The following is a 21,615-nucleotide window of genomic DNA, read 5'->3' on the forward strand; positions in this document are numbered from 1 at the left end:
TTCCTGGAATTTTGAAAAAGCGGCATGTATTTAAAGTTAAATACAACTACACACACACAAAAGCTTATTCACAGGGCTATAATGAAAACATGTTTAAAAAATGTCAGCGGTTTAATCCATGTCTATGGTTTAATCACGTTCATTTCACTGCTGCACTACAGCCTCTCCAGAAGACTACAACTCCCATGGTGCCACGGGGGAACCCAGCACCACGTGCTTGCGCTGTCACAGGTGACGCACAGCGGAGAGCAGGACAGCATGGCGAGTAAAGATCCAGGAGTAAGCTAGTCAATATGTTAAAATCTAAAGAAAGTATTAGAAATGTGTCGAAACATTTTGTACGCGGATAATAACTGCATTTGAAACAACTAGCGTCTAGTAGTTTGCATTTAACTGTATGTGTTTATTTATGCTTTAAAGAAAACTATGCTAGTTGTGTAACTTACTAGCTTTGCAAGGTTCAGTTATGTCACTATGATGCAACCTTGTATAACTTTATTTATGTGATCGTCATTAAAATACGATTATTATGATATAGCTCATTCATAGTTTCAAAATCACAATGTGTGTCAGTGATGTGAAGTTATTTAACGTTACGTGTTTTATAGTTGCCCCTCATCTGTCCTAGACAAGGTCATTATGGCACACTTGAATTGATTAATTTATTCACAGGAGTCTTACTCTTCAGCAAACTACAGACATCTTGCACAAAAAAAATCACTAATATTTTTTTAAAGAAATCTGTCTATTATCATATTTTTGTTGGCTACTCTAAAAATTTTAAATGTCATTTCCCCTTCATTTGTCTTTTTAAACACAATGTATTGTAGGAGGATCAAGCATGTATGAGATATGCTGTCTCTGTGTCATTTACATAATTTAAATTAGTATTCAAAAAGTCTGACTTTTCCTGTCTGTCTGTCTCAGGGTTTTTTGCAGCTGCTGAGGCAGGTTGTCAGCAGAATGGGGTCTGGCCCGCGAGGAGCTGGGCTGGGTGTGAAGCTGCTCATCGGAGCTGGAGCTCTTGCCTACGGGGTCAAAGAAGCCACATACACAGGTAAAACACATGCTGACAATAAAGAAGCATTTAAGATGGGCTATTTACTCACTCGCGTGTTCTAAACCCATACAAGTTTCTTACTTGTATAGAATATGATCAAATATTCATAATAGTCTTTTGGAAGTTTTATAAATAATTGTGTTTTGCTGTGTATGTAGTGGAGGGTGGCCAGAGAGCCATTGTCTTCAACAGAATTGGAGGAATGCAGATGGACACTGTGCTTGCTGAAGGATTGCACTTCAGGTACAATAAACGCAGGGTTGTCATTAGAGCCATGAGGTTTCATTATTATAGTATATAATATGTTATAAATATGTTTTCTATTTGAATATTTTTTTTAAATGGGATTTATTCCTGTCATGACACAACTGAATTTCCAACAGCCATTACTCTTCAGTATCACACGATCCTTCAGAAATCATACTAATATGCTGATTTGTTGCTCAAGAAATATTTCTGATTATAAATCTTCATTATCTTCACCTGAGCACAAAGAACTTTTTATTATTTAAAATTTTTAAAACTTGCTAGTCATCACACAAAGTTATTGTCTGATTTTTGAAGACTTGTACTACTTAATACTTATTTACTATTTGCCCTAAAGTTTATGAAAATTTGCTCATCCAAGATGTAGATGAGTTTGTTGAGAGTCAAACAGGTGATAAAAGCATTGCAATAATCCAAAATGCACAACTATTCCTTAATTTTTTTTTTTTGGAGCTTGGCATACTGAATCAATTAGAACAACATGAAAGGAAGCAAATGCTGCAAAAAGTTACAATAATTCTGTCTTACATTTAGAATACCATGGTTCCAGTACCCCATCATCTATGATATTCGAGCCAGGCCTAGGAAGATTTCATCCCTCACTGGAAGCAAAGGTGACCTTGAACCATATTCTCATAAATGCTAAACATTGGCTTGATAAAGTTCCAAATGGCAACGTACCCTGTGTCAGTTAAAAGTGTTCATGTGACTCTGTCCATCACAGATCTTCAGATGGTAAACATAGGTCTTCGTGTGCTGTCTCGACCCATTGCCTCCCAGTTGCCGACATTGTATCAGCAGCTGGGAAAAGACTATGATGAGCGTGTGCTTCCTTCTATCGTCAATGAGGTGCTTAAGAGCGTGGTGGCCAAGTTCAATGCCTCCCAACTGATCACACAGAGAGCCCAGGTACGGTATGAAGACTACTAAGTCAGCAGTCGGTTTTCAGCAATGTTTGGTTGTGGTTCCATGACTGTTATAGAGGAGAATCATTATCATATCAACATGAGTTTGAGTTGGGCAGCATGAGTTTTACACAAACGTGTGGAGTTCATGTCAGTAAAGCAGAAGAAAGACTTGGCAAATACTAGGAAAATTATATATTAATTTATGTGGAAAAACTGTCTGTTGATGGATTAAATAGGTTGATCAGTTACTGAGAAAATCAGCCTTTAGCTGTTATTTATGTGTTGTTTTATTTTGGTGTGCAGGTGTCACTATTCATAAGGCGAGATCTAATCGAGAGAGCTAAAGACTTTAACATTATCCTGGATGACGTGGCCATCACAGAGCTCAGCTTCAGCAAAGAGTACACCGCTGCTGTGGAGGCCAAACAAGTCGGTTAGTAGTACCAAAATATGTAATCTACGCACCCTTTTATGCACTCTTGATAATGGTAATACATATTGTGTACCCTAAAATAGCCTAATCTAACAAAAATTGCATTGTACCTAGTCACCTAATAATTAGGGCTGTCAGTTTAATGCATTAACGTAATTAATTAGTTATATAAAAAAAAAAAGTGATTTAAAATATTTAATCGCAGTTAAAGGGCAGATTCCAGGTTAGAGACCCCAGTGAGTCGATGTATAGAAAATAATGTAGGAACTAGATTTTCTCTAAAATACGCTATTAAGGCTTCTGGAGTCATTTTTGTGAGAATTTTACTTCTGCATCTGAAAACCACCAAAACCGGAAGTGACGTAACGAGAGGGAGAGCGGTCCATTTTAACCATAGAAAAACGATGGATCGCAATGACAGTTTGGGCGCTGAGGAAATTTGTAATGTTTATTTACACTCGTATGACGGACCACAGATATAATTATGAGCCTGCTATGTGGCCAAGAGAGCAGGAACAGGCCAGGATTAGACAGAACAGCTGTCAGAGGAGACCAATGAGTTGTGGTGCGAGGAGAACAGGGCAGGTGTCTTGGTGAGAGACCAGTGTTAGCTTATACACACGTTAGCTAACGATATGTAATCAGGCAATAGCAAAGCTAGTATTGGTCATCTATGAGTATTGATACTTGCCAGTAACAAGGAGGACTTTTTAAAGGTTTTGAATGTCCCCATTTTTCGTGACAATAAAAAATAATCACAATCACAGATTGTCTTACTGTATAAAAACTTGTTCATGAAGTTTACATCAGATATATATCAAGCAGAGCTGCATTTATGGTTATTTATACAGCACTAAATCATAACAAATATTATTTCATAGCACTGTTAATACCTAACACAACATTGCAACTGTATATATATATATATATATATATATATAGATGTACCAAACATTTACTACCAAAAGAAAAATATACCATATGCCCCATTTAAAAACATTTAACAATCTTTCAGTGTGGGTATCACACTGTGTTGTTAACGTGTTAAATCGTGAATGCTGTGCTAGATACACACCCACAGCCTCATCTTGTTGATCCTCTGGAGGGATCTGGAAAGGGGAGCAGGTGTAGTAGAAGACAAGACAGTGCTGTGTTCTTGTAGAACCTGTGGTGACCCGCAGTATTCCTCTCTCAGAGACTCCATGAGGCCTGATGCATATGCTGGGAGAAGCAAGCAACAGTTTAGATCACATTCACTGCTGACCATGCTTTTCCACTTGGCCTCTATCACATCTGTATCTTCATTAGGAGTGGAAGCTGCAGTCCAGTACAGGTGGTTAATAACAGCTGGTCTTCACTGCTTCAGCTCTTCACACTCCCTCATTACTTGCAATATCTCCCAAAGCCTTATAAACACACCACATGATAAAAAAAAAGACCAATCAGTTGTGCAAACAATGCCACTAAGCTGTAACTAGACTTGATGGTTGTTTTAATATTATCAAACTGAGGTTAACTTACCAGCTATGCCTTCTCATATGGTAACGTTTTTACACGGTTTAAAAAAATATAACGTTTTTGCTAATGCTTGTCATTTTTTCAGTGTTTACTTTTTAATAAATTTGCAAAGTTGTGATAAATCCAGTTTTTGCTTTTTCAGTATGGTGAGTGGGGTGTAGATTTATGTGGAAAAAAAAGTAATTTAAAGCAGTTTAACATAACGCAACATAACAAAATGTGAAAAAAATGAACGGGTATGAAGACTTTCCATAGGCACTGTATGCACTAAAATTCAAGAAATTGGTGCAAAAATGCTCCTGTATGAGTTTTTGTCTCATATGATAAGCGATATCACGTGAGCAGCGAGAAGTTAATATTGTGTTATAATTTAAACACAATATTGTCTGTTTTGGCAACAAAAATATTACCTATAAAGCCACAGCAGAACTGTTTTGCGTCTTCGAGCAACACAGCGGTGTTTTGAACGAATCCATTCGTAAAGAGAGCCGTTTACCGAATTCCTGAATGAATCAGCCGTTGGAACGAAACGAATGAATGACTCAAAGACATTTATCGATATCTGCTGGCAGTTTTAGTTTTTTATTTATAGTATTATTTCTTTTTTTTTTTTTTAAAGGGAAGGGGAAACTTTAAAGGGATAGTTAACCCAAAAAATGTATTTATCATATTTATAATTTTTTCGACATTTAAAAAAATAAAAAATAATCTCGCCTAAATGTTTGATCATGCGCTGCATTTTTGTTTTGACAATCGTGTCAGATTAATAATGTTAAGTCAGTTCCTCATAATATCGATATAGTAATTCCTCAAGGAACAATTTTGGGTCCGATTCTTTTTATTATTTATATTAATAATCTTCCAGAAGTGTGTCCTAATGCAAGTCTTCAAATGTATGCTGATGACACGGTCATCTATATATCTGGTAGGAATTGTGTGGAAATCGAAGAAAAGTTATCAAGAAACTTAGAGAAAGAGGCTTGATGATGCTTTTTTTAACTCTAAATGCTAAAAAGACAGCGTCCTTTGTTAATTACCAGTAACAGAATCATTAAACATTAGAATTAAAGATGAGATTATAGAACAAGTATCAGAAGAAAAATATCTTGGCATGATTTTAGATTCTCAGTTGAATTTTAAGTCATGTTAAAAAGTTGCGTAAAACAATCAAGGCAAATCTTACCAGCTTTAGAATAATAAGAAATTGTTAAACATATGATCATGCTTTTTTGTTTTTAAATTCGATGATATTATCACATATGGTATATGGATTATCTTTTTGGACTCAGACAAATCAATGCATAATTAATCAGGTTGAATGTCTTTACAATAGAGCTTTGAAAGTTTTCGATAGAAAGCAAATAAGATACCATCATTGTCAGATCCTCAGTAAATACAAGATTTTGAGCTTTGCTCACTTTGTCTTTTTTTCATTATGTAAAGCTTGTGTTTAAATGGACCTGCCCTTATGCCCTTATGTACATTTTTTGTGAGATTGCAGGGAAGCAGTTAGACCCACTAGAGCTGCTTCTAGTGGAAACTGTAGAGTTGTACATTGTAAAACATCATTTGCTCAGATGGCTCTCTCAGTGAAAGGTGTAAAAAAAATTAATTTTCATTGCCTGACTATTTAAAACACTGTAAAAAACATTATCAAACATCCTACACTATAATCCAGGAGTTATATTTTCTGTAATCATGTGTAGGTGTATACTTTTATTTTTAGGTATGAAAATTAGGTTTAAATTTAGGTTACGATTTGGTTGATGACAATAAGAGACACCTATATACCATTGTATTTTAATACTCTTGCACTCTTGTTTTTTTTTTTTAATCCATGCTAGTTTTTAAAAGACTATTATTGTTTGTTTTTTTATTTAATTTAAGCATTATTATAGATATCACTTTCCTATTTCCATGGTGATGATCAAGCTTGACACAAGTTCCTGCTGTATAAGTGAAGTGTCATTATTTGTTTCTTATTCAAAATATTGTTAACTAGATTGTGGACTACAAAAAATCAGTTGAATTAAATGTATTTCTTGTCTACATAAATACAGCACAATAACAGAGAGAACAGCATATATTTGGAAATATATATATTTTTTTGTAACCATGCAGAAGTCACTTTTGATCAGTTTTAAGTCAAATAATAGTAGTAGATATTGCTGAACTTTTTTAAATAAAGTAGTAAATATTATCAAGATCTGTTTTTCAAATTTAAGCAACATGCTTTTTTCTATTTCATTTCATTTCAATTTATGAAAGTTGCAGCTGTAGAAAAATCAGCAACATTTATTATTTTGACATTTTGGTTATAATATATTAAAAATAAAAATAATTATCAGTTTATGGCATAGACCAGGGTTCCTCAAATCTTTCCCTGGAGGTCCAATCTGCCGCAGAGTTTAGCTCCAACCCTGATCGTTTAAACTCAGCTACCTGTGATTTTCTAATGATCTTGAAGACTCTGATTAGCATGCTCAGGTGTGTTTGATTAGGGTTAGAGCTAAGCTCTGCAGGAGTGGGCCAGATTTGAGGATGCCTGGTATAGAGACTGTAATGTCTTTAGAAGCATCCTTAAAAGCATTAAGAGTATTTCTCAGAAAGAGCTTTGCTTATTCTAATGCTCTCCACTAGAGGCCACTCTGGTCATTCTATGACTTCGTTTTGTTTCATCAGTATTCCCTATTGACCAAACAACAGTATAAAACTTGCATGAAATGTCATGTAGAAAAAGGAGATTATCTGTGTGTGAGACCTCTTTCTTTTAAATAACCTGTCTCCCTTGTTGACGTGTAGCCCAGCAGGAGGCCCAAAGGGCTCAGTTCTATGTAGAGAAGGCCAAACAGGACCAGAGACAGAAGATTATACAGGCGGAGGGTGAAGCTGAGGCTGCTAAACTGGTATGCTTTCTCCACTCCACTTCAGCACACATATTGACGATCATTGAAACAATGTCTCTGTTTTATTCAAACTATAAGGGGTTTCCGTGGTTACTCTTAAAATGTCCCAAATGCACTATTTTCAGCTACAAGCACCTCGTTTCATATAATTATTATTCCCTGTTATTATGTTCTAGATATGTGAGTGGTAAATGACTGTAATTATCAGATATAATTAGTGAATACTGCTTCTGTGCTAATTAAGCCACAGTCAGTTGTTGCAGTCATACATCTAGGCTATTTTGAACTGTTGCCCCCTCATTCTCAACAAGCTTTTAGCAACCAGCACACATTTGAAAGCATTTGTTTTCTCTTTTTTGTTTGTGCTTTATGGACATTTCTCAGTTCTATTGATTTGTCATGTTTCAGCATTTACACTTTCGATGTCTTCATATATAAGACTTTGCAGTTGGACTCTTTCCTGCTGATATGATTCAATTCTGTTTCTAAAACGGGCCGCAGGTCAATGCCTGTCTGCTGACGGTAAACAACCAAGGGTACAGAGTAATTTGCTTTTGTTTTTGTGTGTTTGTGCACTCCAGTTGGGTAAAGCTGTTACGAAGAACCCTGGCTACCTAAAACTCAGACGTATCAGAGCAGCCCAAAGTATTGCCAAAACGGTAAGACAAACTTCAAACAAAGAAATCATTGGTTGGCTCATGTTAACAGATGTTGATACACTACCAGTTAAATATTTCTGGTACATATGAAGTATCACAATTATTAAAATTGATATTTTTATTCAGCAAGGATGCATTAAATGAATCAAAAATTACACTAAGACATTTATTAATATAAGTTTTCTCTTTTGAATAGAAAGTTTATTTATTCATCAAAGAATCCTGAAACAAATATCATAGTTTCCACAAAAATATTAAGCAGCACAACTGTTTTCAACTATGATAATAGTAAGAAATGTTTCTTGAGCACTAGATCAGCATATTACAATGATTTCTGAAGAATCATGTGACACTGAAGACTGGAGTAATGGTTGCTGAAAATTCTGCTTTTCCGCCACATTTAAAATATATTCAAGTAGAAAACGGTTATTTTAAATTGCAATAATATTTCATAATAGTACTGTTTTTAGTGTATTTTTAAGCAAATAGATGTAGCCTTGGTGAGCATAAGAGACTTAATCATGTGGTGCTCTCCTGTCAGATCCGTAGCTTACAAGAGCAAAACATAAAGTAAAGTAAAAAAGTCGTGACGTATTGTCAAGTATGGTGACCCATACTCGAAATTGGTGCTCTGCGTTTAACCCATCCAAGTGCACACACACAGCAGTGAGTAGTGAACAAATGCACACACACACACACCGTGAACACACACCCGGAGCAGTGGGCAGCCATTTATGCTGCGGCGCCCGGGGAGCAGTTGGGGGTTTGGTGCCTTGCTCAAGGGCACCTCAGTCGTGGTATTGAGGGTGGAGAGAGCGCTGGACATTCACTCCCCCCACCTACAATCCCTGCCGGCCGGAGACTCGAACCCGCAACCTTTGGATCACGAGTCCAACTCTCTAACCATTAGGCCACGACTTCGTATATACACTGAGTCCTGCATACTAAACATTGTAAGTGAAGAAAAGTCATCATATAACATGGTTTCAAAAAATATTATGGTACATAATCACATAAATGCATCTAGTTGCAAGATTTATTACCTTGAGAATAAATGTAAAAATGTGTTCACTTTTGAAAGTCCAGTCAAATAATGAGTCAAAACCGAGATTAATTTCATCACATTAGATCAAATTAGGTCAAATTAAGCCAACCTAGTAGGGTGTTCCAGGCATCCTCTGCACAATTTACATACTAAACTAACCATTTCTACAGTATATGTATAATAGTATGTATTATTATATAGAATATAATGCAGTGTATAGTATGTAGTATATTATATATGTAATATAATATAATTTATTAGTATGGTATTTAAAAAAACAAAAAAAAAAAACAATGTTCTTGTCTCATAATCTGTGTATATCTTATCACCAGGTGGCAGCTTCTCAGAACAAGGTGTACCTGAGTGCAGACAACCTCGTTTTGAACCTCCAGGACAGCTCCTTTAACAAGTAAGATCCTAACCAATGATCCTCACATAAGCATTACATCTTCTTTGCTCAACTATTATCTTCAAAACTAACTAAAACATTCCCAGCTGTAGTTAACAAGAGGAAAATATTCTAATGAAGTAGGTTGTTCTCTGATCTGAGAGCAGTGCAGGACAACTTGACCTAACAGTCTAATACTATTCTCACATTGTTTTGTTTTTCTCCTCTTAAATGTAAATACTGAATAGACTAAATGCATGTCAGTACGTGTTTTGCCCAAAGATCTGTTACGTAGTCTTAAAGTATTCTTTTCTGTTTGTATTAATACCCATATGTTAGCATAGTTCCTAATCTCTGCTTTTGTCTTCTCTGTCAGCCTGACCCTGGGGAAATAAGGAGCATCATCCATGAAGAACATATGCATTCCATATGTAAGCAGTGTTTGCTGAGCCACTATATTTATGCCCCTTTCCTAAACGTGACTATGAGCAGAGCCTCTCTCACAGTGCAGTTCTGCTGGGGCTCAGATGAGACATGGGTCACAGATGGGTCACAGCCTTACAGATTCATATGTACATAGACAGTATACCTGTTTATGCACAGTGATTGTCATTCTGGATTATTTTCTGCCACATTCAGCTCAAGAATTGGAGTTTTGGTATCAGATAGCTTTAAATACTAACGGTGATCATAAAATATACACTGCAAACAATAAATGGTTCATATATTCCTAAATGTCACTATGAAGACGCAAATAAGATTCTGACAGGGCCAATACCTAAAAAGTTGCTGATTGGTTGTTTACAAAACATAGCTTTGTTTTGGTTTGTTTTTTTTTTTGCCCCAAGGTTTTTTTTTTTTTTGTAATATTATTACTATAGCCATTCAATATTCTCTATAAATTTCGACTTTATGAAGCGGTTGTTGACGGATACTAATGTACTTGCTGAGATTTTGATTAAATTATGTGTTTAAGTCTATTTGTGGGGGATATTTATTTCTTTGGAAATGTTAAATAATAATCGTCATTCACATGCAGAATGTTAGCCCTGTGCTAAATTGACCATCTGTCAAGATGTTCGAAATTATATTATATTGCGTGTGTGTATATGTACAGTGCCCTCCAAAAGTATTGGAACAGTAAGGCCAATTCCTTTATTTTTTGCTGTAGACTGTTTGACATCAAAAGATGAATATGAGATGAGAGATTAACATTTCAGATTTTATTTACAGGTATTTAGAAGATAGCACCTTTTCATGTTATCAAAAGTATTGGAACATGTGACTGACAGGTGTGTTTTATTGCCCTGGTGTGTCCTATTAATTGATTATTCAAACAATAAATAGCACTGAATGTCTGCGCTCAGTTTCAGATACGTGCAGACTGCATTTATAGTTAGTTAGACGTGTAACCAACATGAAAACCAGAGAGGTGTCTATGGGTGAAAAACGAGCAATTGTGAAGCTGAGAGAAGATGAAAAATCAATCAAACCATTGCACAAACACTGGAAATAGCAAGTACAACCATTTGGAATCTCCTGAAGAAGAAAGAAACCACTGGTGTACTAAGTAACACGCCTCAAACGGGTAGATCAAGGAAACCATCTGCAGTTGACGACAGAAACATTGTGACAGCTGTAAAGAAAGACCCTAAAACATCTGTTAGTGACATCAGCAACAACCTCCAGAGGGCAGGAGTGAAGGTATCACAATCTACTGTTCACAGAAGACTTCATGAACAAAAGTACAGAGGCTACACCAGAAGATGCAAACCACTCATTAGCAAGAAGAATAGGAGACGAGCCTCAAAAATTCTGGGACAAGGTTTTATGAACTGATTTTATGGACCGAAATGATGAAAAGGTTAAAGTTTGGAGAAAGAAAGGATCTGCTCATGATCCCAAATATACAAGCTCATCTGAAACACAGTGTACACAGGTGTACATTATAGTACACATTACACAAGTAATGTAATGGCTTGGGCTTTCATCGCTTCTTCTGGGACAGGCTCATTAATCTTCATTAATGATGTAACACATGATGGTAGCAGCAAAATTAACTCAGAAGTCTACAGGAATATTTTGTCTGATAATTTACAGAAAGATGCAACCAAACTGACTGTGAGATCCTTCATCATGCAGCAAGATAATGACCCAAAACATAGTGCCAAAACAACAAAGGAGTTCATCAGGGGCAAGAAGTGGAAGGTTTTAGACTGGCCAAGTCAATCTCCAGACTTAAACCCTGTAGAGTATGCATTTTACCTGCTAAAGAAGAGACTGAAGGGAGTAACCCCCCAAAACTGAAAGAGGCTGTGGTCTTTTTCACTTTAATCTATGTTAATTCTATCTGTTCCAATACTTTTGGTTACATGAAAAATGGGTGGGTTCAAACAAAAGGTGCTATCTTCTACACTGTAAAAAGTGATAAGTTGACTTGACTTAACATTATACACTATACCATTAAAAAGCTTGAGAGTAAGTATATTTTGGATCTATCATATTTTGGGATGATAGATCTGAGGAAACCCGTAGCCTTAAAAAAATTTTAAGTAAATAATAATCTTAAAAAATAAGTTGTGAACTTGACAATTCACTTAACGTATTTTTTTTAAATATTATTTACTTAATAATTTTAAGGCAACAGGTTTCCTCAGATCTATCATCCCAAAATATGATAGATCCAAAATATACTGACTCTCAAGCTTTTTAATGGTAAATTGTATAATGTTACAAAAGCTTTTATTTCAGATCTTTCTATTCATCAAAGAATCCTGAAAAAAAAAGTACTCAACTGTTTTAAAGGGGTCATCGGATGCCCATTTTACACAAGTTGATATGATTCTTTAGGGTCTTAATGAAAAGTCTATAACATACTTTGGTTAAAATTTCTCAATGGTAGTGTAAAAAACTTCTTTACCCTGTCAAAACCAGCTCTCTCTTCAGTGTGCTGATCTAGGCCACGTTGCTTTAAATCCTAGTGAGCTCTGCTGACTCCGCCCCTCTCTTCAGTGGAGTGACGAGCACACCATAGATATATGTAGATTCCCTATTCGACCGCTCCAGATACGCCAGCCATCTCGCGTTCACCATAATAATCAATGAATATTCAAAGATATAGAAGCGTATAACTTGGTGTTGTAGACGCACACAGTCAATGCGCTCAAAGATTTGCAGACCGTTCCAAAAATGGCGGATGGCTTACGTATCTCAGCCCAAATGATTCATAAAAACCCTCATACTCACTTCTTCTGTAGATAAAGCTAGATCACAAATGATTTGTGCGAACATAGATGCATTTAGGCAGATCGGGGATCGGCGCATTCACTTCAAAGCGAAAGTAACGTTAATCCTCTGCGTCTTCAGCGGCTCAGATGTCAGGAGTAAATGACGACTGCTATATTCATTATTGCATCCAGCAACTAAACACTTCAATCGCTTAATCTGAGACATCTTGTCTTCCCCTGCACCGGAGGCAGACAGCTCTCAGCTCACTCAGGGCGGGTCTAAGTAAGATGGCTTGTCAATCAACTATCATGGGAGGGGCCTGAACAGAACTACGTCATTCTGACAGGACTCTCAGAACCACCTGTTTGAGAAAGGGGATTTAAAAAAAAACACTGGGTGGATTTTTATCATTATAGGATGGATGTGTACACACACTTCCAACACACATTTATGGTCAAACAACTTGAAAAGTGAATTTTGCATCTGATGACCGCTTTAAATATTGATGATAATAATTAATTTAATATAATAAATAATAATAATACATTTCTTTAAAAGCAAATCAGCATAATAGAATGATTTTCTGAAGGAGCATATGACACTGAAGACTGGAGTAATGATGCTGAAAATTTTAGCTTTGATCAGAGGAATAAATTACATTTTAAAAATTCAAATTTAATATAAAATAATATAAATAGATTCATTAATATAAAATAGATTCATTTAAAATAGTAAAAATATTTCACAATATTACTGCTTTTCCTGTATTTTAGATCAAATAAATGCAGGCTTGGTGAGCAGAAGAGAATTCTTTAAAACAAACATTAATGAATTAGTATTTGTATGTAATCCAAACATATTGACTTAATTTTGTTTAAAAATCATAAAACCTTCCATTCCTGACAAAAAAATCTCAGATTTTCAGTAGTCTCAGACTTTTTGTTTTGTTTTTGCAAATTGGGGATTTTTGAGGTTGTAATACTCAGCAATGTTTAAAGAGAAACCTATAAATAGGATTCCAAGTAACAGACAGCAACATGAGGTGAACAGACATTGATTTCACCAAAGAGGATGTTTAGTCAGTGGGTGGCGCCACATACAAAGCCAGTAGTTTCTTGTTGAAAATGTCCTTTACATGGAATTCTGGAACCATGGAGATAAAGATGAGTCTTAATGTAGAGAAAGAGGTGTGGCAAAGGGACTTGTCTGCTTGTGTGCATGTCTCTGTGGTACACAACACACCCACGGATTTACTGAACGCTTGAGAGCACGTTTCAACGTGATCCTCAAAAATAGGGTCTCTTGTGACTATTAAAATCTCACTGGATTAGAGTGAGCGCTCTTCAGGAGGGGTTTGAAGGGGCTTAGTGCATTATTCCATTGGTAATATTCATGTGGAGGAGGAGAGTATGGAGAGGGTGGAGCCAGTGAAATACTGCATAAGACCACACCTCTTTTTTACCTCAGCCTATAGAACTCATTGGTATTTTTTGAACGCAGAAACCCTCGATGGGTGAGTGGCTGCATTTTGTCTTATAGGTTGCCTGTGGCACCTGTGTTATTGGAATATATTCCATATATCTAGTGCCACTGTTCTCTTATCCTCTTTTTGTGTGGTTATGCCTAAACTGGTTCTGGTTTGATCTGCTGAACGTGCTGCGGTGAACGTTTTAATATGCAAATTTGAACGGAGGAGATGGCTGTCACATACCCACCCCCCACCCTCCCTCTCCTCAATCCTCTCTTGCCCCTCCCCTCCCTGGCCATATATAAACAACAGCAGATTACTACTCAGCTGGTCCATCTCCATGGAAACGCTGACCTCATGCTGGGACAAGAGATCTGGGCCAGTCACCATGGCGATTCGCCAGGACAGTAGACTTGGTCTCTCTTACCTATAGCACAATGCAGCTTTGCTTCTATTTCTGGAAGTCACCAGTACAACATTCTCAGATCATGCTGTTTTTTCCCACCATGCGCTGTAGATAATTATTTGCTGTGCTGCAGCCCAAGAACCATGTTAGCGCTTGCTAACTACGCTCATGCTAGATGTGTGACCTACATCCCACTTCAAAGTCGTGATGCTCTGCGGTTTGTCTGCGGTGTCCTTGCCTCAGAATGTGATCTACAGAAATGCACACTGAAGTATTTGCTTAGTCATTTGCACTGTATAAACGTTTCATTATTTTAAACAGAATGCAGCATAAATATATGCACCTCATATGACGAATATCATTTTATGTTCGTAATACAATTGAGCATTGCAAGCCTAAGGAAATGATATGTTTAGTGCATTGATTGCACCTCTTAGTTAAGTTTAATAGCAAGCAAATGAAGTTTCCAAAATTGAAGGAAACAACTTATGGAATCGTATTGTAAAATAACAAAAACATTGCTTTGATCCAAAAAAATATTTTTTTCAATATATATTTTAAACTAGAACTAATCGATATAGGTGGTTTTCATCAACCACAGTTAACCTGAAGGTGAGTTAGGTAATGCTTGGTGAGAAAAAAGCTACAGGTCTTTCGTTTCCAGGTTGAATTCGCTCCCCTGGAGATGAATTGATGAATTGGTGCCATCCGTAGTCAGAGAAGGCTTCCACATTAATATACTGAGTGGATTTAATTAACCTGTTTCTTTTTTGTGGTACCCTCATTATGGTGTCAAAAGGGATTTGGAAAGCTTGCCCTAGTTTGGTTAATATTGCTCCTTTTTTGTCTTCCTTTTTTCCTCTGTTTGCCATTGTTTAGGTCACACTCGAGGCAAGCTTATGCAGAGATCTGGCCTGGCTTTGGTGTTCGTAGGTGTCGGAATTCTATAGACAACTCCCCCCCCCCCCCCCCCCCCCCCCATTTAAAAGTGTGCTCTAATTGCAAATCCATGGACTCTCTGAAACATTGAAAAATGGATGAACAGGGTTTTTTTATGCTTCCTGCTACCTAAGGAAACACTTGTGTCTTTGTTTCTTTCTAGAAAAACAAGAATGCTAAGTGGAATATTGGAAGTGTGTTAACCTTAGCCTCTCGTTCACAAGTAGGTACAAAATTTGAATCATGCCTTTTTGTGTGAGGAGCGATGATTCGCACACATCATGGAGAGATGTTATGCAATGTGTACGGCTGTTCATGTGAGTTTCTAAGGGACAGGAGGAATTAGTACTAATTTTGGACTGAATACTTTAGTACGTGATTATATTTAGTTTGTTACATATGACTTTCTCATTTCTATTCATGAATAATGATTAAACACTTAAAAATAAAGATACTTTCTTGACATCTATGGTTCCATGAAGAACCTTTAATATCCATGGAATATTTCAACTGCACCAAAGGTTCGAATGTTACGGTACATTAGCCACATGCTTATTAAGGAATATTTATATTTTGGCCCTCTTCCTAAATTGAGAACTACAGATATCTGTAAAACTAACTGTTAAAAAGACATTGAAGATTATTTCTGCAAATCTTTCTTGTTTAGTTGAAATTGTCTCCCGGCATTCTCTGAAATACAAAGCTAGTTGGTTTTATCATATTTTTTCCAAAGTAGCAGCAGCAGCTTCCTCTTTCATTGTATATCAGGAAACAGGCCCTCAGTCCCTCCATGTCGGTTCCCAGAGGTACAATGTCTGCACATCAGCCTCTGTGCACGTGGCTGGCCTCCGTGTGGACAACTGATAGAAACTCCTATTCAATTCTGACTGCGTTTAGCACAATGGCCCTGCTAACATTAGTCAGCTTGTGACATTTTCCTGTTCAACTCCTCATAAAGTCACTCAATTCTAATTGTGCTATTTTGAGAGGTTTTCCATCTAGGCAAGTTTAGCAAGTTTAAAAAAAAAAGAAAAAAAATCCAAGTTCCTTTGCATTGGATGGTGGCAGATCTTAATGCGAGGAGATGCAGGGTTTATGCAGACAAAAGGATCGGAGAAGTTGGGTATACATGTAACCAGAGAAAAAGGTTGTTTTCACTAGAAGATTGAGTCATGACATTTTGATGAAACACTATGAGGTCAAATAAAATGTTGAAACATAAATGGATAAATAGGTCACAATAGCTGTTTTCACTTATACAAGTGTAAGGTGATATCTACTTGAATGAGGAAAAACTGAAACCTCTAAAATGGTTTCTAGAATCTGGAATTTTGCTTAAAGGGGTCATATGATGCGACCTCAAGTTGTCCTTTCTCTTTGGAGTGTTACAAGCTGTTTGTGCATAGATAAGATCCCTGAAGTTGCAAACACTAAAGTCTCAAAACCAAAGAGATATTCTTTATCAAAGTTAAGACTCTGCCACGCCCCCCTAAAACGGCTCATTCAAACACGCCCCCACATGTCTACGTCACGATGTGGAAATATTTGCGTAATGCCCAAATGTCTACACAAAGAAAGAAGGTGTGGTTTCAGTAACCGCAGTAGTGTTGATGCAGTCGTGTCAGGGAGACACTGTTTCTAGGCGAAAGCAAAAGCACTTTATTTGACCTTCCGAAAGTAGATGCATTTAGGAATCATTAAGAGAGGGAGACATGGTCACACAACCGCAGCTTGTGTACTGCAAACGCATCATCACTGTGTCTGTCACACGACTCTGTTCCCCTTTCGGGCTTGAACTGATGGTAAAACTAAGGACATTATTAACTCTTTACTTTTATTTTGAAATCTAATGCTCGCGATTATGGAGAGGGGCGTTACATTTCCGACTCGTGCTTGTGGTGTTCGGCCAATCAAAGCAGACTGCACTTGTCGGAAGGAGAGACTTTGTAGAAAACGAAGCGTTTGAGAGAGGCAGGGCATAGAGGACCTACAATAATGTACAGTATTTGAAAAATAATGTTTTTTGAACATTAAAGCATGTCAACATATTCTGTTAGACCAAATACACCAAATAATGATCTTTAAAAAAGCATCAAATGACACCTTTAAAGGGGTCATCGGATGCCCATTTTACACAAGTTGATATGATTCTGTAGGGTCTTAATGAAAAGTCTATAACATACTTTGGTTAAAGATTCTCAATGGTAGTGTAAAAAACACCTTTTTAAACCTGTCAAAATCAGCTCTGTCTTCAGCATGCTGATCTAGTTCATGATTCTTTAAATCCTAGTGAGCTCTGCTGACTCTGCCCCTCTCTTCAGTGGAGTGACGAGCACACCATAGATATATGTAGATTCCCTATTCGACCGCTCCAGATACGTTGACGCGTCAGCCATCTCGCATTCACCATAATAATCAATGAATATTCAAAGATATACAAGATATACACCAGAGGCAGACAGCTCTCAGCTCACTCAGGGCGGGTCTAAGTAAGACGGCTTGTCAATCTTCTTTCGTGGGAGAGATCTGTACAGAACTACGTCATTCTGACAGGACTCTCAGAACCGCCCGATTTGAGAAAGGGGATTTTAAAATAAAAAAAACACTGGGTGGATTTTTATCATTATAGGATGGATGCGTGTACACACTTCCAACACACATTTATGGTCAAACAACTTGAAAAGTGAATTTTGCATCCGATGACCCCTTTAGGGGCAAAATATTTCCTTGTGAAGATTTCACATTGGGATCAGGTTGGTCACACAAATTCACCAACAGAAATCTGCTTGATTTGACAGTGACTTCCATGTCCGCTGTGCTTCTTGCATTGCTTAACTTTTCACAATGTACTTTTTTGCCTGCACAATTTCGCTGAAGTGACCTTACTTTAAGACAGTTCTTTCTATAGCTTCCATATTGTGTATGACTTTTCTTGTTCATTTTTATTTGAGCAAACTCCTCCTCCATATCATATCTCTGGCTCTGCTAGATGTACAATCACATTACAGTTTTATGTGTCTTTCAGTGGAAAGGTACAAGGCTCTGTCACATGTCATAGGATCTGTGGCATCTTACCTTCCTTCTACTTTGAGTTAAACAGACCCCTGTGTGTTTATCAGGTCTACTCCCACTAATGACTCTGTGTTTGGCACAGATGGTGAGCACTGAGAGTCTCCAGGCTTTGACACACTGAGTCAAGGCTGATTAACGGAGTCTCTCAGGGCTCTTCCCGTGTGATTACATGGCCTAAAGCCAATACGGAGGACTTTCCCTATGATGACTTGCTTTACAATTAAACGGGGCACATTTAGTTGTCATTAAAACCCATTGCTCTAATTAGGTGAATAATTGTATACTAACCATAATTGCAGTGTAGATCTACATCTCAAAGAGACACGTTTTCCCTATATTTATATTCACCTCAGCAACATTTGAGCCTCAAAATCAGCTCTGTTTGTTCATAAACTTAATGACTGCAATCACACAGCACATCATTCAGCCAACAAATATTACTATTACTCTAGCCATGCTGTGATAATGTATAAACTCTCACTTATGATGAATATTTAATAAGCAGTTCAGCAGGACACTCCAGTGCTTCTGTTGCTGGCCCCCAAGGGTTTCAACTTACCACAAGAGGGGGGAGGGGCCACTGAAAAGCACGTTTTCCCTCCTTTTTTCTAAACCAATTCAAGTATGTTTCATACATATATATATATATATATACATATATATATATACATATATATATATATATATATATATATATATATATATATATATATATATATATATATATATATATATATATATATATATACATATATATATATATATATATATATATATATATATACATATATATATATATATATATATATATATATATATATATATATATATATATATACTTTTTTTCTTCTTGAGTGGAATTATATTATTACATTTGATCCCTAATGACTTTGTTTTTGGATCCCAGAGTTTTATAGTCAAAGCTTAAAGAATTACTTGCAGTGATTTATAATGATAATAGCTCCCTGGTGTCTCTCTATATGCCACATTAGCACAACATCTTTGATTTCTTGAAACTTCTGTAAGGACTCAACCTTCATATACGTTGGACCGCCTTCTTGCAAAGTGTATTTGCTTTTGTAAGTAATGGGGGAAGGGAACAAATGTGTAAATTAAGTACTTTCAAGGCACAACAAACACCATATGTAGGGTAGGCTACTTTTTTAAAGATAAATTATAGGACGTGGTTAAAGCATAACAATGAGTTAAATTTCACAGGATTTCACTCAAACAAATCATGCAAGAACATGATTAACTGCACCTGTGACATTCCTTTCACCCGCAGGTGAACTTATGTTTCTACAGGGTGGTGTGAAGCGGATTCAATCGAGGTTTGTGATGAAGCGGATCCAGATGGGGCTCCGGTCCGGGTTTTTGTGCTTTCAGCGTCCCCTTGCTTGCTCCTGTCCGCCATTTCGAGTTGTTCCTCGGGGCTCGTCGCAAGTCGCGTCATGGAAGAACAATAACGCGTCTTTGTTTCACTGCAGCACATCGAAATACACGATACACTCTGCATGTCGATAAAATACTAATGAAAACAGCGGGTTCTGACTTTGTTCATTTGATGCACCCCTATTTGAGATTACAACCAGTACCGGAAATCGTTTTTTATTTACTTTTTTTATTCTTTTAGGTGGTAAATTTTGGGAATGATGCAAAAATAAATACCAGGACCATTTTGACTGGCGTTTTTTGCAACTTGTAAGCTTATGAGCCCTAAACGTTTCTGGTTGCTGAATATGTTGAGCTTAAGCAGAATCGTCTTGAGAAATAGGCTATCATTCCAGTTCGTAAATAATGTTCCTAAATATATAGGCTACTTCCCCTGTAGTTTGTTCTTATCTCGAGTATTTTATTAAACACTTGGCATTTGGGTGGAGCGAAAATCATTTAGTCAAGTTGTTAAAACCTGTATTGTGTCTTCTAACCCTAATACATTACAAAAGCAAGGAAAGGGCGTCGTTCTACTTGTACTTTGCATTTCACATGGGTGTATTTAAATGGAAAAACAGCCAGACTGCATTCTAATGTAATTGCTGTAGAGGTTTTGGTCTTTTGAACAAAGCGCGTAGAATTGAATGAATATTCATAAGAAAGCTTAACTTTTTGCACAAAAGATTTTTCCCCCCTCAAATGTCATACAGTAGGCTATATCAGTTCTCTATAGGCTCCTTAATCTTCCACTTTCTTTATAATATTTTTGTCTGTAATCTGAAATAGGTAGTTTTAGGAAAACAGCCCTGTAGGCTTTGATGTTCTTCTGATAAAGCAGACAATCTCTGCTGCCTTCGATGCACAATGTGAAACTGGTTTAAATAGATAAACCCACACCATTTTATTTATTAATTCTTACATAAGTTAGCTGCTATCCTTACAACTGTCTTCAAAAATGAAAAGACTGATCTATTTTGCCAAGTTTGTACGTGTAATATCTTTTCATGCAGTGTCACAAAGATAACACTAGATGGTACTAAATTGTCTTTCTCAAACTTTTAGGCAATAGAGGACATTTTTTAAATAAAAGACTGGACAGACAAATGATTCATAAGTAAATGCCAATTCAGTACGGCCAGCTTTCATTTTTAATAATAGTAGCCTAACATTCCCATCACTTTTTTAAATGAAATCTAATTTAACTGACGATGTGAATAATCAAGGTTTTGGCCTTTGTGACCAAATTTAACAGCTAAATTGCATTTTTTTTCCTCATGAAACTTTATTTGGGAATTCACAGTATTAATATAAAAATGGGTACTGACTTACATTCTGAGAATGTTGCTTTACTGATGTAGAATTCTAAGTACAATTATTAGTAAACCTGCATGAAACTGAATAATCCATAATATAGGCTACTTGATTGCTATAGAGTGTGCAACTGATATTCCTCTGTAATGCATTTATGAACAGTAGCTTCCATAATTAAATAGCTTACATCACAGTAGGCCTATATCCAGGCAGTATGCTTTTTTTATATCTTCTGATGTCTTTTGATTCTTTGATGTCCCCCTTGATATCTTCATTGCCAAAGTTCAAATTGAGTGCACAGATGATTCCACCTGGCTCACAAATTAATACTATTTGTTTTGTGTGGTGCTATTGTAACCGGTCTAAACCGTCACTGTTACGAACTGCGTTGTGTACAATGATGAGGCAGACCACTGGAACTGTTGCTGCAGAGAGTTTATTGGCATGGGAATGCCGATTCTGGATGGAGCAGAGAGAGAGAGTACAACAATGAGATTGAGAAACTTTCGGTGATCTTTCCACCTCTCTTCAGCGCGCTCAACGCGGTCTGAGCAAACATCACGATGACAACAT

General features: G+C 36.7%; 1 protein-coding gene across 4 annotated transcripts; it reads left to right on the forward strand.

Moving 5' to 3' along the window:
• The first annotated feature begins 214 nt into the window (after positions 1-214).
• LOC306881260 (prohibitin-2-like) lies at positions 215-21,252 on the forward strand. 4 transcript variants are annotated; one of them, XM_079435266.1, is made up of 11 exons: positions 226-279; positions 928-1,057; positions 1,219-1,303; positions 1,862-1,941; positions 2,052-2,236; positions 2,539-2,668; positions 6,989-7,092; positions 7,674-7,751; positions 9,129-9,205; positions 9,561-9,615; positions 19,603-21,252. In XM_079435266.1, exons 1-10 carry the CDS (start codon positions 259-261, stop codon positions 9,577-9,579), a joined length of 909 nt encoding a protein of 302 aa, XP_079291392.1. In that variant the 5' UTR covers positions 226-258; the 3' UTR covers positions 9,580-9,615; positions 19,603-21,252. The 4 variants fall into 4 exon arrangements, with proteins under 4 accessions (XP_079291391.1, XP_079291392.1, XP_079291393.1 ...); XM_079435267.1 differs by lacking the exon at positions 19,603-21,252 and adding an exon at positions 15,389-15,692; XM_079435265.1 differs by lacking the exon at positions 19,603-21,252 and having other exon boundaries at positions 215-279; positions 9,561-10,557.
• Positions 21,253-21,615: the final 363 nt, after the last annotated feature.

This window comes from Barbus barbus (assembly GCF_936440315.1).
Source record: "Barbus barbus genome assembly, chromosome: 15".
In the NCBI taxonomy this organism is placed as follows: domain Eukaryota; kingdom Metazoa; phylum Chordata; class Actinopteri; order Cypriniformes; family Cyprinidae; genus Barbus; species Barbus barbus.

What these genes read in the sequence shown, in the direction of transcription:
- LOC306881260 (XM_079435265.1), top strand. Translation starts at nt 259, where the DNA reads ATGGCGAGTAAAGATCCAGGA. An exon ending in ATCCCTCACTGGAAGCAAAG is followed by an intron (nt 1,942 to 2,051) that starts GTGACCTTGAAC and finishes TGTCCATCACAG; the next exon opens with ATCTTCAGATGGTAAACATA. An exon ending in AAGCTGAGGCTGCTAAACTG is followed by an intron (nt 7,093 to 7,673) that starts GTATGCTTTCTC and finishes TGTGCACTCCAG; the next exon opens with TTGGGTAAAGCTGTTACGAA.